Source organism: Mobula birostris, chromosome 3, assembly GCF_030028105.1.
Source record: "Mobula birostris isolate sMobBir1 chromosome 3, sMobBir1.hap1, whole genome shotgun sequence".
NCBI lineage: Eukaryota > Metazoa > Chordata > Chondrichthyes > Myliobatiformes > Myliobatidae > Mobula > Mobula birostris.
In genome coordinates, this window is record NC_092372.1 from 228,672,136 (window position 1) to 228,690,091 (window position 17,956).

The 17,956-nt window shown below is 46.3% G+C and overlaps 1 protein-coding gene across 7 annotated transcripts in view; it reads right to left on the minus strand.

Moving 5' to 3' along the window:
* shrprbck1r (sharpin and rbck1 related) overlaps positions 1-17,956 on the minus strand; it is an 85,275-nt gene that overhangs the window by 26,498 nt on the left and 40,821 nt on the right. For 6 of the 7 annotated variants that reach the window (XM_072254299.1, XM_072254297.1, XM_072254295.1 and 3 more), the window contains 4 exons: positions 15,779-15,869; positions 11,121-11,418; positions 8,600-8,757; positions 7,616-7,786 (listed from right to left, as the gene is read on the minus strand). In XM_072254299.1, coding sequence (XP_072110400.1) covers positions 7,616-7,786; positions 8,600-8,757; positions 11,121-11,418; positions 15,779-15,869 — 718 coding nt within the window. The remainder of the gene's footprint in view (positions 1-7,615; positions 7,787-8,599; positions 8,758-11,120; positions 11,419-15,778; positions 15,870-17,956) is intronic. The other variant, XM_072254296.1, reaches the window with a different exon arrangement.

The window sequence follows — 17,956 nt, forward strand, 5'->3', positions numbered from 1 at the left end:
CACCATTCAGATACCTGTTCTTGCCACCAAAGTGGATAACCTCACATTTATCCACATTAAATTGCATCTGCCATGAATTTGCCCACTCATCTAACCTGTCCAAGTCACCCTGCATCCTCTTAGCATCCTCCTCACAGCTAACACTACCGTTCAGCTTCGTGTCATCTGCAAACTTGGAGATGCTGCATTTAATTCCCTCCAGAATCTAAAGAGTTTTGTAAAATTATCACTAATGCATCCACTATTTCTTGGGCTACTTCCTTAAGCATTCTGGGATGCAGACCATCTGGCCCTGGGGATTTATCTGCCTTTAATCCCTTCAATTTACCTAACACCACTTCCCTACTAACACATATTTCCCTCAGTTCCTCCATCTCACTGGACCCTCTGTCCCCTACTATTTTCGGAAGATTATTTATGTCCTCCTTAGTGAAGACAGAACCAAAGTAGTTATTCAATTGGTCTGCCATGTCCTTGTTCCCCATAATCAATTCATCTGTTTCTGACTGTAAGGGACCTACATTTGTCTCCGGCAGTGCATTCCACACACCAACCACTTTCGGAGTAAAAAACCTTCCTCTAATATCCCCCGTGAACTTCCCACCCCTTAACTTAAAGCCATGTCCTCTTGTATTGAGCAGTGGTGCCCTGGGGAAGAGGCACTGGCTATCCACTCTATCTATTCCTCTTATTATCTTGTACACCTCTATCATGTCTCCTCTCATCCTCCTCCTCTCCAAAGAGTAAAGCCCTAGCTCCCTTAATCTCTGATCATAACGTATACTCTCTAAACCATGGGTTTGCTGTTACCTGTGGGTTTTCACCTCCCTCAGCATAGCACATTGTACTCTTGGTGTGATCTTTGCAGGACGCCCACTCCTAGGGAGAGTAGCAACAGTACTGAGTTTCTTCCATTTGTAGACAATTTCTCTTACTGTGGACTGATGAACACTCATTTTTAGAAATGCTTTTGTAGCCTTTTCCAGCTTCATGCTTCTTTACAATCCTCCTAAGGTCCTCTGAAAGTTGTTTTGATCGAGGCAAAAAACAGACCTTTCTTAAGAACAAGCTCTGTCAGTAACCTGACTTTGTGTGTCTATTTATAGAGCAGGTCTCCTCTACAACTCACATTCCAATCTCATCTCATTGACTGGAACACCTGACTCCAAATAGCTTTTGTGGAAGGCATTACCCCAGAGATTCACATACTTTATTGAACCTGAACTGTGATTGTTTAAATGGTCTACTCAGTATTGACAGGACATAGTACAATTATTTGTGTGTATTAGTTTAGGCAGGTTGTGTTTGTCTATTATTGTGATTTAGATGAGGATTAGACCACTTATGGGAAATGAATGAAGAAAAACAGGTCATTTCAAAGGGTTCACAAACTTTTTCTTGCAACTGTACCTGACTGACTTAGAACTAGGAAGGCAACAGAAAATATACACACAGAGACACGGACAAATGGGTTTGTGTTCCTTAAAGCTCGGGGTATTGAAATGAAAATTCAAAGCTGCTCACAATCTTTTAAGGGATGAATAAAGGAGAATGGTTTCCTGAGGACACAGAATTTAGCTGAACAGTAAGGAGAATCCAATTCACATTTAACGTGTGTCAGGGTCACAGGGAAGGAGCTAGGAACTTGGGCAGGTACACAAATAGGAAAGGTGTAGCGGGTTATTGGCCCGCTGGGACTAGCTTAGAGCAGTTGTACTGAAGGGACTGTTCCCGTGCCGTATGACAGGCACTAACCCCTCCCACCATTACGGATTGGACAAAAGGTAGTGCTTCCATCGTTAAGGACTCTAACCATCCAGAACAAACCTTCTCATTTCTGCAATCAGGGAGGAGAACAGGAGCCTGAAGACCCACACTCAACAAGACTTTCCCCTTCATCAGATTTCTGAATAGTCTACAAATACTACTTTTGGTTTTGGACTAGTTACCAATTTTGTAATTTATAGTAATTTCAAGTCTTTACACCGGACAACTGCCGCAAAACAAATTTCACCTCAGAGGGCTGTAAACTCAGGCAGCTCCATCATGGGCACTAGCTCATTAAGGTCATCTTCTGAAGGCGATGCCTCAAAAAGGCAGCGTCCGTCACCCTCACCACCCTGGACCTGCCCTCTTCTCACTGACACAATCAAGGATGGCTTACAGGAACCTGAAGAAACACTCTCAATGTTTTAAGAACAGTTTCTTCCTCTCCAAGCAACACACACAAGATGCTGGAGGAACTCAGCAAGCCAGGCAGTCTATGGAAAAAAATACAGTCCACATTTCAGGCCGAGACTCTTTGGCAGAACTGAACCATCGACTGTACTCTTTTCCATTGATGCTGTCTGGCCTGCTGAGCTCCTCCAGCATTTTATGTGCGTTGCTCAGATTTCCAGCATCTGCAGATTTTCTCTTGTGATTGTCTTCTCCACTTTCTGATTTCTGAACAGTTCGTGAACACCACCTCACTAGTTGCACAATGTATTTATTTTTTTATAAATGGAAAGTGACGGAGCAGACTTGGTGGGCTGAACGGCTGCATTCTGCTCCTGTGTCTTACAGTAATTTGTTACGCTTGCACTGTATTGCTGCCATAAAAACTCTCAACAGTGATAATGATTCTGACTGTAACTTGGGCTATCGATCAGCTTCCTCATTGTGTTAAATCTATGAATTCCAACCCCTGACCTGAGGTGGGACAGGACTTGGGCAGAACCAAAAATACAAACTGAAATTAAGCAACCAACAATTATAATTCATAGAGTGTTTTGACTTTAATTTGACCATAAAAACAAACAACAAAATAGAGACTTTAGGCTAAGGTTTCTATAATTTTACATTCTGGGGGTAATGTACAGGCCTTGTGCTGGCCGGTTTGGAAAGGACTGAGATGGTGATGATTCTCAGCAGAGTGCGGGTCATCCATGCGGCCTCTGTGTAGCCCTGAGCGGGGGCTGCCTGCTGAGTCAAAGGGTCACGGTTGACATGTGGGGCAGCTTCAGAATCTCAGTACCGGTGAAAGCTGGAATCATCCCCCCTCCTCGCGGCACCAGAGTCCAGTGGATGGGTGAGGGGAGGTGCAGGTCAGTTGGAAGACGGCAGCCTGTCAGTCCCTGCCGGGGTCAGTTTGAGCTGGTCTAAAGTGGGCAACCACGCCTCCATTCTTCCTTTCTCCTGTTGATTCAAACAAAAAGCAAGAGGAGAATGAATGAATGGCAGGAGCCTGGAGACTGTCCTATACAGAGTCCATTAAGACCATTGAGTCAAGTCTGCTCCACCATTCCATCATGGCTGATTTATTATCCCTCTCAACCCCATTCTCCTGCCTTCTCCCTGTAACCTTTGACACCCTGACTAATCAGGTACCTATCAACCTCTAAACATACTCAATGACTTGGCCTCCATGTGAATTCAACAGATTCACCACCTTATAGCTAAAGAAATTCATCCCCATTTCTTCTAAAGGGCCTTCCTTTTATTCTGACGCGTGCCCTCTGGTCCTAGACATCCCCACCATAGGAACATCCTCTCCACAGCTACGCCTTTCAATATTCAGTAGGGTTCATGAGATTTCCCCTTATGCTTCTAAACTCCAGTGAGTACAGGCCACAGCCACCAAATGCTCCAGAGAGACTGAGGGGTGTGGGTATATGATTCCCTGAAAGTAGAGACAGGTAGGTAGAATGGTGAAGAAGGCAGTTAATACATCGGCCTTCACCAGTCAGGGCAGTGAGTACAGGAGTTGGGACATCATGGTACAGCTGTTTAAGACCGCAGTGATTCTCCACTGGTAGTATTGTGCGCAGTTCTGGTCACCAGCTACGAGGACGTCATTAAACTGGGGAGAGTGCCAGAAGAATTCACAAGGACGTCACTGGGTCTGGAGGGCTGAAGTCTACAGGAGAAGCTGAATAGTCTGAGACTCTTTCATGCAGTGAACGAGGCTGAAGGATGACCTTATAGAGCCGGCGTTTTCAGCCTTTATGCCAGGGACCAACACCATTAGGCAAGTCGGGAACCTCTGTTGTAGAGGTTTATAAAATCCTGAGGGGCTCAGATAAGACCACAGGGTTCAGATGGTACAGGTTTAAAGTGAGAAGGGGAAGACTTGGGCACCACAGCAGCGTCGCAGTTAGTGTGACACTATTACAGCTCAGGGCACCGGCACTCGTTCAATTTCAGCACCGTCCCTAAGGAGTCTGTACATTCTCGCTGCGGCCGTGTGGGTCTCCTCCTACGTTCCAAATTTGTATCAGTTGGTAGGTTAACTGGTCATTGTAAGTTGTCCTGTGCTCAGACTCGTGTAAAATAGCTGCTAGGCAGTGCTGTTAGGGCCCATTTTGCACTGTATCTCCAAATAAATAAAAGGTATGTGAGAGGCACAGAGGGTGGTGGGCATGTGGAATGACCTTCCGGAGGTGGGTACAGTTACAAACTACAACACTTGGACAGATCCATTAGAGAATAACGGTCAAATGGGATCGCTCTGTTGGGCAGTTTGGCAGGCAAGGCCAAACTGACCAAAGGGCCTGTTTTCTCTGTTGTGTGACCCTGTGACTAAGAACCTGCTCACCCCAAAGTGCCAAGGTAGAGATTTAATGCTCACTGGGGCTAACAGCAACAATCAGAGTGCATCAGTGACACACTGGGCCGCATGCCAGCTGGTTACAGGCAAAGTTAGTCTGGTACCTGGGTGTACTGTCAACACACATATCATTCTGCTCTGTTCACGAAACTACAAACACCAGCAAACAGAAAAAGGGAGGCCATTTGTGCCCGCTGTTCCATTCTAGAAGGGTCGTAGGGCACAGAAAGAGGCCTTTCAGCTTAATGACTATACTGACCCAGCTGCCCACCTGGGCTGGTCCCATCTGCCTCCTGCGGTTTGGCCTGTATCCCTCTAAACTTTTCCTACCCACGTTCCTGGCCCTGAGATTTGACCTCTGCACCACCTTTCTGCAGTGACCCCACGCCTCGTGCTCCCTTCTTATCCAACAACTTATCAATCGATTTCTGTCACCCAGGCATTGGAAATTAGGGTGTTCAAGGATCAACTTTACCCGCCGTATACATTTACGTTTTTGAAGTTTGCTGTGGCCTATTGGCACAAGTTTAGAACCAGAATCCGTAGCTTATATGATGTGAAATTTGTTTTGTGGCAGCAGTATATTGCAAAGACAAGAAATTACTGTAACTTGTACACTGAATAAATAGTGCAAAGAAAAGGAATAACAATGTTGTGTTCATGGCTTCCTAACTCTGCCATGGACAGACTGTGAAAGGAAGAGTGTTGAGCATCAGACCATACGATACAGGAGCAGAATTAGGCCATCTGGCCCATTGAGCCTGTTCTGTCATTTTATTATGGCATGCACTTCCCCACACTGTACTCCATCTGCCACTTCTTCATCCATTCCCCCATCTGTCCATGTCCTTCTGCAGCCTCTCTACTTCCTCAAAACTACCTGCCCCTTTACTTATCTTAATATCATCAACAAACTTTGCAACAAAGCCAACAGTTCCATCATCGAAGTCATTGACATATAATGTAAAAAGAACAGTCTCAACACAGACCCCCGTGGAACACCACTAGTCACTGGCAGCCAACCTGAAACGGCTCCCATTATTCCCACTCTTTGCCTCCTACCAATCAGCCACTCTTTATCCATGCTAGAATCTTTCCTGTAATATCATGGGCTTGTAGCTTGTAACTTCATGTGTGACACCTTATTATCTGCCTGCAAGTAGCCCGAAACCACATCCTTAACAAACGACTCTCAACATCTTTCCAACCACTGAGGTCAGACTAACTGGCCTATAATTTCCTTTCTTCTGCCTTTCTTCCTTCTTGAAGAGTGGAGTGACATTTGCAATTTCCAGTCTTCCACAACCACTGCAAAATCTAGTGATTCTTGAAAGATCATTACTAATGCCTCCAGTCTCTTCAGCCACCTCTTTCAGAACTCTGGGGTGTACACTATCTGGTCCAAGTGACTTATCTACCTTCAGATCTTTCAGTTTCCCAAGAACCTTCCCCCTAGGAATAGCGACTTCACACACTTCATGCCCCGACACATGGAACTTCCACCGTACTGCTAGTGTCTTCCACAGTAAAGACTGATCTACCTTTAGACCTTTCAGTTTCCCAAGAACCTTCTCTCAAGTTATGGTAACTTCACACACTTCATGCCCCCCTGACAACTGGAACTTCCGACGTACTGCTAATGTCTTCCAGAGTGAATACACTTATTCAGTTCATCCCCCATTACTACCTCTCCAGCACTGTTTTCCAGCAGTCTGATATCCACTCTCACCTCTCTTTTACACTTTATGTATCTGAAGAAACTTTTGGTATCCTCTTTAATATTATTTGCTACTTTACTTTCATGTTCCATCTTTTCCTTCTAAATGACTTTTTTTTAGTTGCTCGCAAGCCCATCCTGTAAAAGCCCAGTTACAGAAACTCATCCCTGGGAGAGGAAGGATCTGACACCAGGAAGGTGGGCTACACGTGGGGACAGTGTAAAACACTGATTCAGAACCAAGGACTCTGGCCAGCTGCTGTCTGTGGCCTTTGCCCCTTGCCCCAGTAGGGGTGATGGGATTAAGTAAGTTCATGGATTCATGGACAGTTCCGAAATCTGATGGTGATGGTGAAGGGGAAGAAGCTGTTACTACTATTTAGATTAGTTCAGCACAGCATTGTGGGCCGAACAGCCTGTTCCTGAGCTGTACTGTTTGATATTCACTCTGAGCACAGAACACCCACCCCACTCGCACATAACACCATCATCATTTTCCAGGCAGTGACGCACTCCTGAGGACCTATTACTGTTGGTGTACAATAGCAGGCACAACTCCATCCCAGAGTGGGGAGGTTTTATTGCTGCAATGGATGCTGGGTAACACACACGCCATTAGTGGGATGCTAGGGGGCGTTTCTGAAAGCCCAGTAGATGCCAGTGCGTATGGTTCAGGAAGATAGTTTCACATGCTTGCCTCTATTAGTCATAGCATTAAGTTCAAAAGTCAGCAAGTTTATAAAACTCTGGTTGGGCCACACCTGGAATACTGCATACAGTTTTGGTCACCCCATTATAGGAAGGATGTTGAGGCTTTAGAGAGGGTGCAGAAGGGGTTTACCAGGATGCTGCCTGGATTAGAGGCTGTGTGCTGTAATGAGCAAACGGGTTGTTTTTGCTGGAGTGGCGGAGGCTGAGGGAAGATGTGATGGAGGTTTATACAATTATGAGAGGGATAGATAGAGTAGACAGACAGTATCTTTTTCCAGGGTTGAACTGTCCAATCCCAGAGGGCAGGCATTGAAGGTGAGAGGGGGTAATTTCAAAGGAGATGCGAGAGGCAAGCTTTTTTTACTCAGAGAAGTGGGCAACTGGAATGCACTGCCTGGGGTGGTGGTAGAGGCAGAGGCATTAGAGACTTCTAAAAGACTTTTAAATCGGCACAGGAATGTGAGGAAAATGGAAGGATATAGCCATTATATAAGCAAAAGAAATTAGTTAGCCATTTGATTACTAGTTTAATGGGTTTGGCACAACTCTGTGGGTGAGAGGGCCTGTTCCTGTGCTGTACTGGTCTACGTTCACTATACCTGCTGTGATCTCAGCAACGCCTCCTCCTGCAGCATACGGCAGAACTCCTTGTCGCTGAGCGCATACTCGTCCGGCACCACGTAGTCCTGCGGCCGGGGATTGCTGCACATTTCACAGCCAGGTCGGGTGGGTTTGTTTATGAAGGTACACTGTGTGCAGGCCCAACCTTTCTGTCAGACACAAAGAGAAAACACCCTGTGATTGAGGAGGCTTGGAGAGAACACTGTCACCTTACTACATCAACAGGAGCAGGAGGAGGGCATCTGGCTCTTCATGTCTGCTTCCTTCACCCCCACTCAACATGGAAGCAGGCCATTCAGCCATCAGGTGCATGCTGACCCGTCTCCCAGCACTTCTACACATAAGCATTTCAAGTTTAGAATGGATTAGATGAGATTAGCTTTATTTATCACAGATACAGTGAAACATACAGTGAAATGCGTTGGTTGTATCAACGACAGACACAGTCTGAGGGTGTGCTGGGGGCAGCCCACAAGGGTGCCTCACTTCCAGTGTCAACATAGCATGCCCACAACTTACTAACCCTAACACTTATCGTAGATCTTGGAATGTGATAGAGGAATCCCACACTGTCACAGGAAGAATGTACCAACAGCGGGGGATTCAACCTGGGTCACTGGCGTAAAGCATTACACTAACCACTACGCTACCTAACTGGTATAAATGCTGTCTGCGACCCAGCATCCACAACTCTCTTCTGAGTGTGGGCCAGAGACTCACCACTCCCTTGGTGAAAGTCCCCCACAGATCCCCACGAAATCTCCATAACAAGCTGTCAGAGGGAGAGGTAGAGGGGGGTACAGTTTCAACTTTTACAAGACACATGGACAGGTAATGGCTAGGAAAGGATTAGAGGGATATGAGCCAAATGCTTACAAAGGCAACTTAGTCAGCATGAGGGGTAGGGTCGAATGGCGACCATTAACACGGCGAGGATGTTGCCCGGTTTCAGGGGTACCTACCTGCACAGATCGCAGCATGGCAGAAGGCTGCTGCAAGGGCTGGCTCCTTGCCTCCTGTGAGACAAGTGGCTGATGTGACAGCAGCTCCAGATTGAGACACTGGGCATTGTTACTGGCGTCCATCCTTCCCTCCCTGTGCATCAACGCTGCTCCACCTGCTGGGACACACACAGACACACCAGTCACCAACTCCTTTCTGAAGCCAGTGTGTAACACCTCCAACCAGAATTAAATGAAGTAAAATCTGTTCTGCAGCAGCAGCACAGTGCAAAGACAAAAATCACTATAAATAACAAAAATAAATACATAGTGCAAAACAGGAAGGAATAATGAGGGACTTTTCATGGATTCAGAAATCTGATGGTGGAGAGGAAGAAGCCATTCCTGAAGGTTATTGGGGTCTCCCTGCCTTCTGTCCAAGACCTCTTTCAGAGTCAATGCCTCCAGAAGACACGGTACGTCATTAAAGACCGCTCACACCCTCTCCATGAACTGTTTGTTCTTCTGCCATCAGGCAAACGTTACAGGAGCATCAAAACTAAAACCACAAGGCTACTAAACAGCTTCCTCCCACAAGCAGTCAGACTGCTAAATAGCTGCTCCACCTGACTCTGCTTTGGACACTTTTAACTTGCACTGGACACTTATAACCTGATTTTAACTGACATGTGGCTGTTGTGTTTTACTATTTATTGTTATGTTTATTATTTAGTGTTGCGTTTGTTATGTTATGATTGCACTGCTCCTGAGAAACGCTGCCTCATTCTGCCCTGCAGAGCTGATGTACGGTTAGAATGACAATAAAGTTTTTTGAATCTTTTGAATCTTTGAATCACTGAGTGTGTGTCTTCAAGCTCCTGTATCTCGTCCCTGATGGTAGCAATGAGAAGAGAACCGTCCTGGGTGATGGGGGTCTTTAATGATGGAATTGGAATTGGTTTATTACTGTCATATGTACTGAGTTACAGTGAAAAGCTTGTCTTGCACACTTTTTATACAGAACAGATCATTACACAGTGTGTTGGTCTAGAATAAGGTAACATCAGAACATAAGAAATAGGAGCAGGAGGAGGCCATCGGGCCCATCGAGCCTGCCCCACCATCCAATAAGATCATGGCTGATCTGGCCATGGACTCATCTCCACCTCTCTGCCTTTTCCCTATAACTCTTAATTCCCCTACAGTGCAAGAATCTATCCAACTTTGTCTTAAATATATTACGGAGGTAGCCTCCACTGCTTCATTGGGCAGAGTATTCCACAGATTCACCACTCTCTGGGAAAAGCAGTTCCTCCTCATCTCCATCCTAAATCTACTCCCACGAATCTTGAGGCAATGTTCCCTAGTTCTAGTCTCACCTATCAGTGGAAACAACTTTCCTGCCTCTATCTTATCTATCCCTTTCATAATTTTATATGTTTCTATAAGATCTCCTCCCATTCTTCTGAATTCCAGTGAGTACAGTCCCCGGCGACTCAATCTCTCCTCATAGTCTAACTCCCTCATCTCTGGAATCAACCTGGTGAACCTCCTCTGCACTGCCTCCAAAGCCAGTATATCCTTCCTCAGGTAAGGAGACCAGAACTGCACACAGTACTCCAGGTGCGGCCTCGCCAGTACCCTGTACAGTTTCAGCATAACCTCCCTGCTCTTAAATTCAATCCTTCTCGCAATGAAGGCCAACATTTCATTTATCTTTTGATAGCCTGCTGCACCTGCAAACCAACCTTTTGTGATTCATGCACGAGCACTCCCAAGTCCCTCTGCACAGCAGCACGCTGCAATCTTTTACCATTTAAATAATAATCTGTTCTTCCATTCTTCCTTCCAAAATGGATGACCTCACATTTATCAACATTGTACTCCAGACCCTTGCCCACTCACTTAACCCATCTATATCCCTCTGCAGGCTCTCCGTATCTTCTGCACAATCCTGTGATTGGACAGCAAGGGTCCGTGGCCGCACCGGAAGGGCCCGTGACCGCGCCGGAAGGGCCCGTGGCCGCGCCGGAAGGGCCTGTAACTGCGCCGGAAGGGCCCGTGACCGCGCCGGAAGGGCCCGTCACTGCGCCGGAAGGGCCCGTGACCGCGCCGGAAGGGTCCGTAACCGCACCGGACGAGCCTGTAACCGCGCTGTGTCTCTAAATAACATAAATTGGACACAACGGTCCCTCGGTAGGGGTGTTCAAAACCAGGGGGCAGAGACTTCGAGTGGGAGAGAAAAGATTTCAAAGGGACCTGATGGGCAGATTTTTCACTGAGAGGTGGGGGGTGTGTGGAATGGGTTGCCGGAGGAAGTGGCAGAGAGACTTATAATGGTACCATTGGAGGAGTCCTTGGTTAGGAACACGGAGGGGCAGGGCTTGGAGGGACATGGACGGAACGAAGAAAAGTGGGACTAGCTGGGTGGGCATGGTCTGGTTAGACCAGAAGGCCTGTATCTGTGCTGTATTGCTCTACAGTTCCAGACAGACACCTGTTGACCGCACTTTAACCCCGTGGACTAGGTGAGGTGACGCACCTTTCACTGTAGGTAATCTGCTTGGTAACGTGTTACAACTCCTCCTCTCACTGGCCGGAAGACTCTCCCTTCTGAAGAGATCGGTGAGCGGCTCCCCGTTGGACATGACAGCAAAGGCCTGGTCCTCCTCGTACTGATGCCGTGGCAGGCCGGCCATCTTGGCTGACAGCAGATAGAGGAAGGCTGGGTCTCCATCCCTCTTCACCCCGTACGAGCTCAGAGTCCTGTGGTCAGCCGCCAGGCACTGTCCGATGATCCAGCGCTGGACGCTGGGGTGGAATCCAAAATCTTGGAATACCTAGCACACAGCAACAACAGCAACATTTCACTGATGGAGCACCTTTTAAGGCGACAGTGCAGAGAAGCAAGAGCAAACACAGTTTGCAACAGGTGATGGACAGCCAAGAGTTCGCGATCGAGGAAGTTTGAAAGCTGTGGGGTTTGTGAGAAGAAAGAGCCTTGGCACTTCTGGGTAATACTGCGATGGAAATCCACGTATATCAGGGACGTAACATGTCACTCCACCCATAAGAGGCGGGATTCCCTGCTGGCCACCCACTGCAATTTGACTTCCCCTTCCGTTGTGGCAGTACGTGGCCTCCCCTACTGCCACGATGAGGCTATTTATATATTGGAGGAGCAATACCTCATTTCATCCGGGTAGTCTCCAACCTATTGGCATGATCATTGAGTTCTCTTTTCTTATGGTCATTTCTTCCCATTCTGCCTTCTCGCTTTTTCTATTTTGGTTCCCCTCTCACCTGCCCATTACCTCCCTTTGGATCCCCTCCTTCCCTTTCTCCCATGGTCTCCCTCCTCTCTTATCAGATTCCTTCTTCAGCCATTTACCTCTTCCACCTACCACCTCTTAGCTTCTAACTTCATCTGCACACCCACCTTCCACCTCACCTGGTCTCACCCTTCACCTGCTCTCGTACTCACTTCCTTATTCTGGCTTCTGCTCCCTTCATCTCCTATCCTGGTAAAGGGTCTCAGCCCAAAAAGTCAACTGTTTATTCCTCTGCATAGATTTGGCCTGTTGTGCTGAGTTCTTCCAGCATTTTGTGCCTGTTGCTTACAGACAATGGAGTTGGTTTCCTGAAAGAGATGTCACACATGGAGACGGTGGTGAATGTGCCTTTAGGATCACTGGCCTTTCCTCAGTCAGGGCACGGAGTATAGAAGTCAGGATGTTATGTAGCAGCTGGGGATGACACATTTGGAATATTGTGTTCAGTTTTAGTCACCCTGCCATTGAGCTGGCAAGAGTGCAGAGGAGATTTATGAAGACGCTGTTGGCGCTTGAGGGACTGAGGAATGAACAGAGAGTGAGCAGATTGGGACATTTTTCATCGAAGTGCAAGGGTGATTGTATAGACAAGTACAAGATCATGAGGGGCACAGATAGGGAGAACGCGCACAAACCTTTTCCCCGCAGGTCTGGGGAATCGAGAACCGGGGGTTCAGTTTTAAGGTAAGAGGGGAGAGATTTAATACAAACCTGAGGGGCAACTCCTCAGCTGGAGGGTGGTATGCCCTGGTAGTGTGGCAGTTAGCATGGTGCTATTACTGCTCGGGGTATTCTGGACTTTGGAGCTCAGTTCTGGGGTAGTTCTGTAAGGAGACAATTCATTCTCCCTGTGGAATGTGTGGGCTTTCCTGTTTCCTCCCACAGTCTAAAGACGTACCGAGTGGATTAATTGGTCACTGTAAGTTGTCCCATGATTAGGTTAGAGTTAATCAGATTTGTTGGGAGGGAAGGGTGAACAGATTGGCTTGAAGGACTGGACAGGCTTACTCCACAGTGCATCAGTAAATAAAATAAAAACATGGAACCAGCTGCCAGAAGAAGTGGTTGATAAGATGACAGGGAGATGGACAGGAAAGGTTTAAAGTGTAATGGGTCAAATGCCAGCAAATGGGACTAATTCAGATGAGAATCTTAGTTAGTATAGACCAGTTGGGCTGAAGGGTTTCTGTACTTTATGACTATATCTAGCATTTCCCTTTTATCAACAAGAACTTTAATAGGAAAAGTTATTGTATCTGTCCAAACAGGGACAGTGAACCTTTTTGAAAGCGTGTGCCCAAACTGACGATAATAGTCATAGAGAAGTAAAGCACAGAAGCAGGCCCTTTGGCCCATCTAGTCCATGCCAAACCATTTAAAATGCCTACTCCCATCGACCTGCACTGGGACCACAGCCCTCCATACCCCTACATCCATGTACCACTCCAAACTTCTCTTAAATGCTGAATTCAAACTTGCATCCATCCACCACTTCCTCTGGCAGCTCGTTCCACACTTACCACCCTCTGAGTGAAGAACTTTCCCTCATGTTCCCCTTAAATATTTCACCTTTCACCCTTAACCCACGACATCCAGTTGAAGCCTCACCCAACCTCAGTAAAAAAAAGTCTGCTTGCATTTACCACTATCTATATACCTCATAATTTTGTGTAGGTCTATAAAATCTCCCTAAAAAAATTCTCATGTGCTGTGGTAATTTTGAGCAGAGATTACCACTGATTAATGAATTGGTAACAATTATTATGGACTTTTTTTTATATAAGGAAAAAAGACGAGTCCTGTTGCTAACAAGAGAAAATCTGCAGATGCTGGAAATCCAAGCAACACACGCAAAATGCTGGAGGAACTCAGCAAGTCGGGAAACATCTATGGAAAAGAGTACAGTCGATGTTTCGGGCTGAGACCCTTCAGCAGGACTGAGGGAAAAAAAACATGAGGAGTGGATTTAAAAGGTGGGGGGAGGGAAGTGAGAGAGACACAAGGAGATAGGTGAAACCAGGAGGGGCAGGGGTGAAGTAAAGAGCTGGGAAGTTGATTGACGAAAGGGGTACAGGGCTGGAAAAGGGGGAGTCTGACAGGAGAGGTCAGAAGCCGGAAGACAGGAAGGCAAAAGGAAGGGAGAAAAGGGGGGGAGGAGCACCAGAGGGAGGTGATGGGCAGGCAAGGAGATGAGGTGAGGGAGGGAAAGGGAATGGGGAATGCTGGAGGAGAGGGAGGGCATTACCGTAAGTTCGAGAAATTGATGTTCGTCGTTGAACCCCTCCTTCACAATTCCCCATCCCTCCCCCCCACCCAGTTTCACCTTTCACCTTGTGATTCTGTCTCCCCTCTCCCCACCTTTTAAATCAACTCCTCAGCCTTTTTTCCTCCAGTCCTTCCCAAGGGTTTTCAACCCAAAACATCGACTGTACTTTTTTCCATTGATGCTGCCTGGCCTGCTGAGCTCCTCCAGCATTTTGACTGTGAGTCCTGTTGCTAATTTCTGTTTATTTTTTGTTTTACTATTAATAAAGATACAGCAGAGACAGATTGAAATAAGTGAAGCATTTTAACATATTATAGGTGGAGTTTAATGGACCGAGGGGGAAGACTGCAATCCACTGGCCAACAAAATATTTGCACATGACACCTTACGCAGGCCTGCCATAGATTCGCCACCAGTGTCTTATAGAAGACACTTCGACAGGTACACGGACAGAAGGATTAAAGATATCAGCCTAACTGGACTAGCCATTGGTCACTGGGCACATCTTGGGCCGTAAGACTCATTTCCCTGCTGTTAAATTGGCAAACACAAAACATTCTGCAGAAGCAGGAAATCTAAAACAAACACTCACAAACGCTGGAGGAACTCAGCGGGTCAGAAAGCATCTATAGAGGGGGATAACTGCTGAGCCAAAATCCTTCATCAGAACTGGAAAGGAGGGGGGCAGGAGCCAGAAGAAGAAGAAATACCAGATGACAGGTGAGAGGTGAGATCAGGTGAGGGGGAAGATGGAAGAGGTAAAGGGCTGAAAGAGGAACCTAACAGGAGAGGGCAGTGGGCAGTGGGAGAAAGAGAAGGAAGAGGGGAACCCGAGGGAGGTGATGGGCAGGTAAGCAGAAGAAAAGGGCAAGAGGGAGCCCGAATGGGGAATGGAGAACGGCAAATTGATTTATTATTGTCACGTGTACCGAGATGCAGCAAGAAAGCTTGTCTTGCAAACTGTTCATCCAGATCAAATCATAACAATGCATTGAGGCAGGACAAGGTAAAACAATAACAGAATGCAGAATACAGCAAAAGACAATAAGTTGCAAGGCCATAACAAGGTAGACTGGAGTCAAGAGTCCACCTTATCCGGCTTTTTCCACTGAGGTTAGGTGAGACTACAACTAGAGATCATGGGTTAAGGGTAAAAGGTGAAATGTTTAAGGGGAAGATGAAGGGGAACTTCTTCACTCAAACTGTGGAACGAGCTTCCAGTGGAAGTGGTGGATGCCGGTTTGGTTTAAGAGAAATTTGCACAGGTACGTGGTTGGGTGAGGTATGGAGGGCTAAGGTCCTAGTGCAGGTAGGCAGATTCATAGTTCAGTATGAATTAGATGGGCCAAAGGGCCTGTTTCTATGTTATGATTCTATGACTTTTATCATACCAGGGAACCATTTAACTGTCTTATAAACGCAGGGTACAAGCTGTCTTTGAGCCTGCTGCACAATGATTTTCTCAAACACATTTCCATTTTGTAACCCACAGTGACACCACTCTTCAAAATGTTCTGCTGCCGATTACTGACTGATGAATTCCAACATTCTCCCAGTTGCTACCTGAAGCTGCCCCCAAGCACAGAACCAGCGTTTAATTACCTGCTGCTTTAATGTGAAGATGGTGGCGTAGGGAAAGATCTTCACAAGAATCGTGGCAGAAGAGGTGGCGTCCTCCACTCCGACTCTCAGACTGGGGGAAAAGGAAGAGGGAATATTGCTTTAGACATGCGGATCTCTGTCCTCACTGAACTTGCAACAGTCTCCCAGCCTGCCACACTTTCTGATCCTCCTTCAAACAACTTTCACACCATTCAGCCCACTTCCCATACTGGTTTCATGCCAGCATCTCTGAATATCTATCCTGGGCCCCAACATATTGATGCAATTACAAGACAGTGGCTATATTTCATTAGGAGTTTGAGGAAAATTGGTACATCACCAAAGACTAGCAGATTTCTACAGAAGTACCATGGAGAGCATCCTAACTGGTTGCATCACCGTCTGGTATGGAGGGGTCACTGCACAGGAACAGAAAGAACTGCAGAAAGTGATAAACTCAGCCAGGTCCATCAATGGCACCAGCCACCCCAGTACTGAGGGCATCCTCAAAAAGATGGCATCCTTCACCAGGGACCCCTAAAACCCAGGGCATGCCCATCAAGGACATGATACAGGAGTCTTAAGAAACGTGCTCAACATTTTGGGAACAGCTTCTTCCCCTCCACCATCAGATTTCTGAATGGACAATGAACATATAATATAAACATATATATTTCTTACAGTAATTGAGGGTATATTTTGTGCCTTGCTAAGTACTGCTGCCACTAAACACCATGTTTCACAACATATGCAGTGATAATAACCTTGACTCTGATCCCTAGAGTCGGAGGTTCGGTAGGGTGAAGGTGTTATTACCCAGGGACCATGCAGAGTGAACAGGGCAAGAGGCTGTGAAATGTGGGACAGGGCTCACATCCACACAGTGTCTGGAACTTCACCACCATGTTTTGCAGCATGGTAGTGTAGCGATTAACGAATCCAGCGACATACAATTGAAAAAAGAAGTTTGCATCCTTTGAAATTACCTGGTTTTCTGCATTAATTATTCATAAGATGTGGACCATTCTTCATCTAAGTCACAATAACAGACAAAACACAATCTGCCTAAACTAATAGCACACAAAAAATTGTACTTTTCATGTCTTTATTGAGCACATTATTTAATCATTCACAGTCCAGGTTGGAAAAAGTAGGTGAACCCATGTATTTAGTAACTGGTAGAACCTCCTGTAGCAGCAATAACCTCCACCAAACGTTTCCTGTAGCTGCTGATCTGATTTGCACATCAGCAAGGAGGAACTTTACACCATTTCTCCATACAAAACTATTTCAGTTCGTCGATATTTCTGGGATACCTTGCATATCTTCAGGTTATGCCATAGCATCTCAATGTATTAAGGTCTGAACTCTGACTTGGCCATTCCAAAATACAAATTTTCTTCTTTTTAAACCATTCTGTTGTTGATTTACTCTTGTGTTTTGGATTATTGTCTTGTTGCATCATCCAACTTCTATTGAGCTTTAGGTGACGGACTGCCACCCTGACATTCTCCTGTAAAATGTCTCGATACAATTTTGAATTCATTATTTCCTCAGTGATTGTAAGCTGTCCAGGCCCTGAGGCAGCAAAGCAGCCCCAAACCATGATGCTCCTTCCACTGTGCTTCACAGCTGGGATGAGGTTTTGGTGTTGGTGTGTAGTGTCCTTTTCCCTCCAAACATAGCTGTGCACATTTCTGCCAGCAAGCTCAACTTTTGTCTCATCTGTCCACAGAATGTTGTCCCAGAAGTGATGTGGAGCATCCAGTTGGTCTTTTGCTAACCTAAGACATACAGCAATGTTTTTGTTTTTTTGGAGAGCAGTGGCCTCCTCCACATAGAGAGTATTGCATACATTTCTGGTCACCCTATTATAAGAAGGATGTTGAGGCTTCGGAGAGGATGCAGAAGAGGCTTACTAGGACGCTGCCTGGATCAGAAGGCAAGTGCTATAACAACACGTTGGACAAGCTTGGGGTATTTTCTCTGGAGCAGTGGAGGCTAAGGCGAGATCTAACAGAGGTTTATAAGGTTATGAGAGACATAGAGAGAGCAGAGAGATAGGGTAATTTCAAAGGAGATGTGAGGGCAAGTTTTTTTTAAAAACAAAGAGTGGTGGGTGCCTGGAATGCACTGCCTGGCGTGGTGGTAGAGGCAGATACTTTGGAGATGATTAGA